Source organism: Psammomys obesus, unplaced genomic scaffold (genome assembly GCF_907164565.1).
Source record: "Psammomys obesus unplaced genomic scaffold, mPsaObe1.curated_primary_1811, whole genome shotgun sequence".
In the NCBI taxonomy this organism is placed as follows: Eukaryota; Metazoa; Chordata; class Mammalia; order Rodentia; family Muridae; genus Psammomys; species Psammomys obesus.
The window spans coordinates 5,231,752-5,243,078 of NW_026590767.1; the positions used below are offsets into that span (position 1 = coordinate 5,231,752).

Sequence of the window (11,327 nt, forward strand, 5' to 3'; positions counted from 1 at the left end):
TGTGTGTGTGTGTGTGTGTGTGTGTGTGTGTGTGTGTGTGTGTGTGTTTTCACTTTCTGGTGGTGTTGGAGGCTGGATCTGTGGCTTTGTCTAGCTAGGCATTTTTACCACTGAGCCATAGCCCCAGCCCCAGGCTGTGCTTGGGTGCTGAAACTCAGCCAGTTCTGTGGTTCTCAGGCCCCTAACCCAACACCCAGTCTGAGAACAAAATTTAAAGAGGGGAAAACTGAAGGAGAAGCTAAGATTCTGGGTCGGCTGTGTTGTTGCTCAGGTTGAGGAGCACCTGTGCTGAGACCACAGCGTCTGCTCTCAGGGCCTTTGAATGAGTGCAGAGACAGAGGCGGTCCATGGGCAGCTAAATAGGCATTCCTATGGTCACATCCACCTACCTGAGACCAGAGCAAGTGCTGAGGCTGACCACGGATGCAGCATCTCCTTGCACATGTCCATGGTAGTAGCAATGATCCTGGAAGGGAGCAAGGGGAAATCAATCAGAATAACCCAGCTTCCTCTAATCCCCTCCCCTTGCCTTAGCCATAGGACATGTCACACTGTGTTATATAGTAATCTTACTGATCAATGCTAAGCCTGATGTGACTGGCCAGAGTCTATGGTCAGTGAGAATATCAGATCTGCTTAGAGATTATCAGTAGGGTTTTGATATGCCCGATTGGCCTCCACGCTCACCTCTCTGTCACCTGCCTCTCCTCCCTCCCCCAGGAAAGCCTTGATGGCCACTGTAGTATAAAATGCATCAGCAGAACAAATCACACTGACATCCTTGGTTTACCCTCATGTAAATTGTCTCCAGTAATGAGATGAGGAAACGGATGGGGTATTTAAGCACACTGTGAAAGGCAATAAAACCAGGCCTGAATGGATGGCTTAGGAAAACAGCAGAGCAGAAGGGGCCTGTGAGGAAATGAAGGAAGAGATCTCACAGAGTAACCTACATCCAGCTCAGCGGGAAGGTCACTGAAGGAGGTCCCAAAAGGAAAAAAAAAAATCCCTGTTGAATACCTACAGCATTTGAAAAAGGAAGGGCAGAACAGATGCCTTCTAGGAAGACAGACAACTGCCCAGATTCAAGGTTAACTGTGCTGTTGAAAAAATGTTGAGTCACAGCTCCCATTAAGCAGCTGATTGGCAAGGAATGGGCACTCATACTCAGCGCTCCTCACCCAGGCCTTCATAAAGCCAGCAGAATGCTGGCTGTTTGTAGGAAAGAGACCACCTCTTCTAAGGGACAATTGGGTTTCAGCCTGTCTCTGTCATGCTCTTGTCAGCTCACAGGTGCCTTACTCCTGGTGGTGACAGTCACTCACAAAGACTCTTTCCACTTTCCTAAGAAAAATGACTCGGGCTAGACAGATGGCTCAGTGGCTAAGAGCATTTGCTGTTCTTCCAGAGGACATAGGAATGGCTCCCAGTACGGGGTTGGGCACCTCACAACTATCTGCAATTCAGTTCCAGAGCACCTGCGCACATGCATTCTCTCTCTCTCTCTCTCTCTCTCTCTCTCTCTCTCTCTCTCTCTCACACACACACACACACACACACACCCCACAATCATTTAAAAACAAACAAGACCAGGTAGTTTCAGTGACAAAGGGAAACCCATGACATCATGAGAAATTGGCTGAGATAATCTCATCTCAACAACATGAGGATCAAATTCTTGGGTCATGGGAAAGGCAAAGGATGAAGGGAGATGAGGGCTGCAGGGAGACAGGTTGCTCTGTTGGAACTTTTCTTACTGATTTTAGAGTCCTTTATATAGATTCAAGATGTTAATATTTTACCCCCTTTATTGTGTAAGAAAACTTTTTTTAACCTGACCATTATTTCTCAGTTTTTTGCTTTATAAATTTGAGTCTCTTCTGCCCCACAATTTTTCTGTATTACTAAAGGCAGTTTTCTTTGAGGTCACGGGTACATGCCTTTTATTTTCTTCTGTTTACATAGTCGTGAGAGGAGCTCTTTATTCTGCCCAGTATTTATTTATGACCTGGAAGTACAGGGCTGCTATACAAGGTGCCCTATGAACTAAGAGCAGCCATCATTCATCACTGCTCATCAGTTTTCTCCCTGACACTCTGTCATGTGCTGTGTTTGTGACTCTTCTTGTTTCTGTGATGCCTGATAGAAACAACTCCAAGGAAGAAGGATTTCATCGTGGCAGAGAAGACATGGCGAAGTTCTTGGCGTGGGAATGGGAAGCTCCTTGCCCACATGTGACAACCAAAAAACAGAGAGTGGCCCAACCCCAGTGACCCACTCCCTCCTACAAAGCCTCACATCTAAAGGTGCTACCCTCCAGCCAATAGTGCCACCAGTTGGGGACGGAGTGTTCAAGCATGTGAGACATTCAAATCATAGCATGTGGGAATACTCAGGGTATGTCTATGGTTCGCCTCTGTTTCATAGTCCACTGAGGAATGCTCAACAGTCCACTGCTAAGCCAATACTACTCTTTTAATTACAAATGTTTTACATGACAACAGCATACCCTGCAGAGCTAATTCTCTTTTCAAATTAAGATTAAATTCCCACGCTACGCATTTCACTATTTTAAAGCACACCATGTCAGCATTTTATGGTTTTATGGTGGTTTTTTTTTTTTTTTTTTTTTTTTTTAAGAGTACACAGAGTACCTGAAAGTCCTTCATCACTGAAATGCATAAGGATGCACAACGATCACCACTATCTAATTCAGGAGCACTTTAATGACTGCACAGAGACATCTGGGGCAGCAGGCTCGCCTCACCACCCTTGGCAACCGCTGGTCCACCTTCTGTCTCTGTGGATTTGCTTGCTCTGTTTGTTTGATGCAAATAGAAGCCTGCAACTCGTGGCCCCGTGCCTGGCTTCCTTCATGCAGTGTAATGCTTTCCAGGTTCCGCTCTGCTTTCTTTTTCTTGCCGAAGAGGATTGCACTGCACACACTGCAGTGTGGACAGCTGGTGTCCAGAGGCCAGGACCGGAGAAGAAATGACCCGCAGATGGAAAACTGTGGAGGCAGTGGGTCCTAGAGGTGAGCACACAGTTCAGGGCAGCACATTTAGGAGTGCGGAGTGCCTTGTGGTCCGTCTCTCTTCCATGAGGCTGTCCTCATCAGCAAGCGGTGGTTTAGTCCAAGACACCTGGGGGACGGAAAGGGGCTGTGGCTGTCTAGCCAGCCACATCAGATGTCTAGTAGAACATCAGGAAGGGAGTATATAGGTTTTGAATGGCTTTGTTCTGCTCCTCTCTCTCTCTTTCAGGAGTCATGTAAAAAACTTGCTTGCCACAAGGGGCACATTTAACTGAACTGAAATACTTCATGGCATCAGGGAGATCTTGGTCCCCTCCCAGGCTGTGGTATACAGGCTGGGGGATTCTAGCCCTGGGCACCTGCAGACATGCCAAAGCCGAAGATGACGCTGAGTAGGACAGGGCTGACCTTTGAGATCTATGGTAGAGTTTCCTTCATTTGGGGGGAGGGGGTGAACATCCAAATAGTGACAATAATTACTGACTTCTGAAATTTGAAACTCATTTGTTCTCAGGCTCTGTTGTTAATGGATTATTTATCAAGTGTACTTTCTAATTAAATACACAGGAATACAAGCTCATTAAAGCATGAGCTGAGAACAAATTAGTATCAGATTAATTTCCAGTTCAATAACTTGAAATATTGCTTTTATAAAGCAGGGGAAGTGGAGCTTAGTGCTCATAAACCATTCCCTGAAGTCAACATCCCTACCCATCTTCGTTGTCACAAGGGCTCACAACTTATTTCTCAATTTACCTGTTAGACGGCTCCCAAGCCACTTGCTCACTCTCCTGACAGGGATTAATCTCTCAGACTGCAAAACACAGTCACTAGATTCTCCCAGACAATGCCAGTTTCCTGAAATTTAGTTTTTTTTTTTCAACATGACTCACCACATATAAATGAACATGATTTCATTTTGATGATGCTATGAGTCACCGTCTGGATAATTTCATGACTCAGAAAGACAAAGTTGAGCCCTCCATGTATTACATTATTGGTTGAGAAACTGGATTACGGAATTGGCAGAGATATGTTTCTGACCCTACTGGGATGCTGACTCCTAAGGCAGGTCAGAGGCTAAGGGGTCTTTACAGGTAGGACCATGATCAGAGAGCAGCAAAACCCACTCTGGTCCACAGGCCAGTGTGTGCCTGTATCTGAGGTCAGGTGGTCCCTATGTGATGATGCTCAGATGCAGGTACCAATCAGATCTTCTGGGCTCATGAACACTTAGCCCATGGGTTCTGGATGTGTCACACAGAAGGAGACATGACAGGCACCAAGTGTTCAAAGAAGACCTGTGCCCAACCCAGAGAACCCTGGGTCTGTATGACCACAGTGGCCCTTGCTGGGTATCTGTGGTTCCTGGTCTTTGTACAGCCTTTCCCAGCCCTCAATCCCCTCCTCTTTCTGACTGCCTCCAAAGCATCAAACTGCACAGCCTCCTGACTCTAAAGATGTTCTGAATGGTCTTAGGACCATTGTCTTTGCTTCATTCTGCTGATCCAATGCATTCTACTTCTCCCAAAAAAAAAAAAAAAAAAAAAAAAAAACCATGTGGAAGAGAGTCCTGAACATGCACGACCACAAAATTACATCTCTCCCTTCACAAAAGCTCTAACTGCGCATTTTATATACTTATTATTTAACCGAATGCATTTCCCCACTCCAGTAAAATACCGTTTTCCTTCTGTTTAATACTATCAATCAAATCTAATGGTGGGTAACAGGAAGCTGGAGTAACAACTCTTGAACCTGAAAATTGGTAGCCCTCAACTCCATGCCCTGCGGGAAGTCAAATCAAACTCCTGCTACCCCTTTCTCTGTGGACTAGGAGCAAAAGGAATTTGTATGCTGAAGTGGTAGCAAAAGTGCTCTGACCTTGAGATTTAAAAGAACTTCTAGCAGATAGAGTCTGGGAGTTTTCAATGTGCTCCCAAGGGCCTGGGCCATCTCTGCCATAGGCAACACGGTGAACCCCTTGGATTCAATGCGTGAAGGCAAGATGTTTTCAGCTGGAAGGAAGTTTGGGGCCATCTAAGGCCAACCTTGCTCTTCCAGCTAGGTTTTTTGCCCAAAGGATATGGAAGCTGAGGTCATGATTGTTAAACTGCCATTAATGGTCACAGAGGTGGCCGATGGCAGGGCAGGACCATAAAGCCAGGCCCCTCCTCTCCAGGAAGGCTTCCCACTAGGGAAGCTTCACTGCTAGGGACATGTGTCCTGCACCCTCACGAGCCTCTCCTTTTGTGACAAAAGGAGGCTTGCCCTCCATACTCTGTTGCAGGGTCTTACCATGAGGTCACTTATGGGATCACAGAAGAAAGGACTCACTTCCAAAGAGGGGTGGGAATGCATGAATGTGGTCTGTGAGTATGCATGCACATTTTAATAGGCCAGGCTTCTATTCACTCGTACAGAACATCAAACCCCAACAAGAGCACAAGCCTCAAGAAAAGGGAATGGTGAGTTTGAAGTCTGGGTGTTGGCAGGGCTGTCTGCCCTACGCTTAGCCCTGAGTATGTATGTGTGTACAGGATGCGATTGTTGAGAAGACAGTGGGCATGCCCATCATCACAGGACTGTCTCTGCTGCCAAGCTCTAACAAGAACCATGTCTGTTGACTGAATGTTCAGGCCTAACCTCAGGGTCCACTATAGTTACTCAGCCATGCTGGACTCTGTGTGGGAGGATGAGGGGGATCATGCTCCTGTTCATTGCAACCTCCTGACAAGTCAAGTCCAGAAACTGTGACCATGATGCCACAGAGGCGAGTCTCATTGCTTCATCTGTAAAATGGAGTGGCTCTTAATAGCTCAGGGTTCTAGGAATCCAAGAAACATAGCATGGGGAAGTATTCTGTAAGATGTGAGGCATTTTCACAAATATCCAAAGAAAGCATTTGCTCAAGTCAACTACATTGTATGCTTTTGCCCGCCTACTATTCTCCCATGCTGCCTTCTCACTCATCATATTTTTACGGGATAAATGAATAGAGGAAGGTGAAAAAACTGACCTGCTGGAGAGAAGGGAGCACCCTTGACTTACACACTTCCATTCATTTCGAAGGTCCAGCTCCAGATCTTCTTAGAAGTGGGGAGGGGTTTTGTGTAGACACCAGGGGGGGATGGGATGTGGGGTGGGCAGAGTTAGAGGACTTTCAGTGCCAGCTGCTTTTGAGGGAGACTCACAGCCTCAATAGTTCCTGAAGCACTCATGTTCCCACTCCATCTGCCATCCATTCTTGTCTACCCATAAGATCTTAGAGGGATTTCAGAAGGGACTTAGGGCATAATATAGTTGAGGACTGCTGTGATTGTGACTATGGTGGCTGGCTGACTTTCCCAAAGGCCTGACTTGTGTCTGTGGCTTCACCTCCACACTGCATGTCTGGTGCAGCACTCCAGCCAAGCTGGGATTTGGACCCAGTTAGAGTGACATGGCTGCTCTCCTAAGTCCTATAGCTGCTGTGCCTAAACTGTAGGCCCATCCTACAAATGCTGATACCTTTAGAGCAGGAAGGCCACCACAGCCTGCAAATGGCTCATGCAGGAGAACCATTTGGATGAAAACCAATGTAGAAACTCCCACAATGTCCTTGTTCTAGGCATATTGTGTCACTTTTGGTCAGCCTGTATCTTTCTTCAGGATAAGGCTGTGTCCTCTTCCTTTCTGCAACATCACCAGCATACACCAAGACCTCACTGAGCTAGGCGAGGGTGGGCTTCACAGCCACATACTTGGTGACCCTCTAGAGATGCTTCTGGCTTCTTATTCCAGACTCTTTATTTCTGGGGTTGTACTTTGTCAACAAGACTAGGGCATGGGTTAGTGTTAAAGGTTTTCTTTGGTGAGAGAACAGCTATCAGAGATGGGGCAACTGGAAATGCTGGAGGATAGCCATGTATGGAGAGGGGTGTGTGGAAATGCAGTACATCTGACTGTCTCTGTATGTTTGCTTACTGTGGTGCATGTGTGGCCTGTGGGCACTCTCTGACTTTTCTCTCTCCTGCAGTGCCATCCTGCCTTCTCAGGTGCCCTCTAGCTATAGTACATTGTGGACGATTCCCTAGGTCCCATTTGCTCACTATACTAATCCAAACCAAATGCTGAAGACTTCACTCCTGTTCCACAGACATCAGTTGCCATGGAAACGGATAGGATGCCTCCCAAATACTGCTTCTGATGCTTTCCATCACTTCCTTGACAGTCCAGTTTAAGCTAACACTGGCTGGCCCTACCTGATGTCTCTCAGCAAAGACTTTTAAAGCTTTTCCCCACTGAAAACACGTTTGACATGTGTGACCTTTTGGCGTAGTCCTCATAGCTATATGCTCACTCCTCTTGCCTCCTCTCCATCTCTATAGACGTGGTCGTTACAGCAGAAACTGTCTGTCTGACTTCCAGCTCATCCAGGAGAACCACTTGGCTGTTCCTGCCATAGCCTCTCCCATGCCCCCAGAACCCCAACATGCCCATGACACACATTAAAGGGACATTTTAATGGTTTCCAAACATTCTTTGGTCTCCAAGTCACTCTGACCTTTGTCACTTTTGCATACTTCCCTTCCCTGACCTTCCCTGGAAAAACTCTATAGTAGCGTGCTGGAATATTTTCCTTCTCCTGACCCTGGGTCCATGCCTTGTCTAGCTTCAAATTTTGGTCCACATGTTCTTTCTTCCATGCATCCTTCCCTGACCCCTCAGACCAGATGTGGTTGGACCCATGCCAGTCTCCTCCTTTCTTTCTGCTGAGTCTCCTCACCTTTATCTAATCCCTGCTGCATTCTCAGTGGTACGCGCAGTGCATGGCCCATGTAGCTGTCCAGTCAACATGTATGTGACAGACAGATACATTTCTACCAAACACTGCAAGCACTGGGAAGGTTGGCTGGCTACTCCAGTCTCCCCAGGGCTTTTGGGGGGAACGTGAGTAGCCCACATGGCATGCCTGTGGTCACCCACAGGCCTTATTAGAAGGGACAGCATAAAGATAATTCTTCCTTAGACGTGGCCGGCAAAGGACAAGGTCCTACACTTCGTCTTGGAGAGGAGACATGGGAGATTGATTCCAGAGTCAAATGCAGCCACTGCTCTGAGTTAAGCAACTTACCCTAATTGTTGTTTTATTAAAAACAACAAAAGCAATCCAGCCAAGTGGTTCTCACTCCACATGTAACTTTAGGCTGACCCATCATGGGCTGATTATAAGAGGCAGAAAGATGAGTCAGCCAGTTCCCCTTTGCTTTTCAGTCTGAATCAACAGGAATCAAACTTCCAAGGCTCTATTTGATTCCTCATCAATAGCCCTACAAGGTCCAGATGCTAGGCCAAGTTTCTATACAGGGAGCTAGCTCTTTGGCTCCTTATCATATCACGGCCAATGATTTGGTTGGCATGATCAGAGTGTCAGCACTTGAGTAGAAATTTCCGCCATGTGTTTAAAAACTTGGTTTTCAGCTGGTGGTGCTGTTTTGTAAGGCCATGAACCCTTTAGGGGGCAGGGCCTAGCTGGGGGAAGTGAGTCACTAGGGAGTGGGCCTTAGGGGCTACTACTCCACTTCTGCAGGATCTCTCCCTCTGCTTCCTGTTCTGTGTAGATGTAGAGAGGCAAGGGACTTTAATCATGCTGCCATCACATTCCTGGTGCCTCTGTCTCTGGGGCCATGGTGGACTGTATCTGTAAACCACAAGCCAAATAAATCCTGCTTCCTTGTTTCTTGTCAGATATTTGGCCATGGTATCGTGAAATATGATGTGTTCATAAAGGACCTGGGGAAGGTGACCGATGGGTGAAGAGAGAGCATGTTCTTTTCATAATTAGGAATGTGAATGTGCTGTTTTTTTCTGAGAGAGGTGGCCAGCCCACTTTTAGTTGCTTCACCTACTAAAGACAGATTCATCCAGTCAGCTGAAGATTAAACTACAGTATCAACGTTTGAAAAATGCCTTCTGGTATAGTATTGAGGGATGCTGGTCTGGGCAGAAGTGAAACGTCTAGTAATTTCTACGCCCTCACCCTTTTCCAGCCTTTGGACTCATCCTGGGGACAGACCTTTCTACCCAATCACCTCCTGGGAAAGTGAGAAGAGAAGGAGCAAGTGCCTTGCCCTATAAACACACCAATGAAAATGCAGAGGAGTACAGAGCCCATGGAGGTGATGACTATTAAAGTTCTGGAACCTTCCATCCCAGTTATTTTCTAGGAGGTCTGGATTTGTAGCCTTTAGCTTTGTGGTACAAGTCCAAACCTGAACTGGCAGCTGTTGGGCCCTCTAGTATGCGGTCCTGAATTTGTACATTTTTCTTACTCTGTGTGTGTGTGTGTGTGTGTGTGTGTGTGTGTGTATGTGTGTGTGTGTATCAGTAAGGGAGATGGAGACAGTATAAAGCTATAACTATGGACATGTACCCGACATATTCTAGATCAATACATGTTAGAAGAACATCCTTCATCATTGTGAAGTTGGAGAAACAGCCTTTCAAGGCTCTTCCTTTGCTGTTTCTCTTTGGGATAAGAGTTTATATAATAGAAATAGCATGAGGGGTATATCTGAGACATATTCCAAATAAGATAGTCAGACAAACATACAGAAGATGTAAATTTAAGCACTGTGCCTATATATGGGGCTGACCCTCAGGTCCTACCTCTAATATTCCTCCTGTTGTCTATACACATATCCAACAGTCCACTGACTCCTTCGCCTACTGCTCCATTCAGAACCAACACAGACAACCTTAGGGCTTGTTGCTCTCTCTGCCTAATGGTACCATAGAGGACCCCCCTTTTCCATCTGTGACCATATGGAAAGGAAAGCCCCATTGACAAAATGCCCCTCACCAGGTATCCTTTTGCTCTTATTATCTGTCCCTTTTGCCATCACCTGCCAGTTTCTACCAGGAAAAGCTGCATCAACTGCAGTCCCCTACCCTGAGCATGTCTCGTTTTCCATCTACCAGAATTTCTCACGTTGTCCCTGAGTCCCTTTGGATGGCACAGACCTGGACCATATGAACATCTTCTGTGACTACTAAACTTTCGATGTCCAAGCCCACACACACCTCACTATTAAAGGATTCACATCCCTTCTACTGGCCTTTACTCATTTGTGAAGATATATCAAACATTCCTCCCTCCCTTACTGAATCAGCCTCCCATAGTCAATGTTAAATAGTAATTTGTACATATTTTATCATATATTAAGTGTTTTTGTAGTAAATAGATTTTATTTTATTTTACTTTATCGAAGTAAATATATTTAAAATATTTTTATATGTTCGTTTTTATTTTTATTTTTAAATGCCTCAGCTTTTTAGCCTAATTTGTGGAGGTATGTCTGGTGAATGAAACTTGCTAGCATGCTTTAGTCTAATTCTGCTGGTTAAATTAATATAGCAACTTATGTGCTGATGAATGTATTTTATTCAACATTATTCCGCCCCAAACAAGCAAATGGGAGGGTGAATGACTTGTAGATGGTGACACTATATTGATCAGGTGAGTCACTTTCTGAAAACTGCTATCCACAAGAGGCCAAGTAAGGTTCTACGGAATCAGAGAGTGGTGTCAGAAACATTCCAACCCATTCAAGCTGTACAAGAGAGAGTAGAGACTAAAGGAGGAGAAAAATAAATATAATACTCTTAATCTGAAGCTACTAATGTAATAAACTATGCTGTTAGAATTATAAATATTGAGCTATCCTTGCATTTCTCTAAAGGAAGTTGAAAAACATGTGCTAGGCAGGAATTAGATATAACTTATTTAGGATATTTACAACTGTGTTCCTAATCAACACTAGCTTATAAGACCCATTTCATAATACCCATTTTATATGGTAGTACTTCCTGTTCAAATTGTCTAATATTATCAGGACCATTTATCTCTTATGGGTATGGCAGAACTCACTTGTCAAAACCATCTGGGCTTGATGCCATTTATGTAGGTGGATTTTAAAAAAAAACATTATAATTTTGTTTTGGTTATTTTGGGACAGGGTCCTATGTACCTGAGTCTGGATTCTATGTGGCCTAAGCTGGCTTTGAAATCTTACCTCCTGCTACCACTACCTAACTTCTGGGAGTACTGACATGTGCCACTATGCCTAGCTTAAAAAATACCATTCTTAGATTTGGTTTATGCATATGTTTAAATTTCTCTTTTACCTTAGCTAATGTTAACAGTTTTAATCTTTCTTCTCTCTCTTTTTCTCTTTTCCTCCCTTCCTCTTTCTTTCTTTCTTTCTTTCTTTCTTTCTTTCTTTCTTTCTTTCTTTCTTTCTTTCTTTCT

The 11,327-nt window shown here is 45.0% G+C and overlaps 1 protein-coding gene across 1 annotated transcript in view; it reads right to left on the minus strand.

Annotated features, from left to right (window-relative positions):
- The window catches only part of Adam12 (ADAM metallopeptidase domain 12), a 256,510-nt gene that overhangs the window by 104,259 nt on the left and 140,924 nt on the right, over nucleotides 1-11,327 (minus strand). Inside the window, exon 4 of the mRNA XM_055608905.1 lies at nucleotides 390-466. Coding sequence (XP_055464880.1) covers nucleotides 390-466 — 77 coding nt within the window. The remainder of the gene's footprint in view (nucleotides 1-389; nucleotides 467-11,327) is intronic.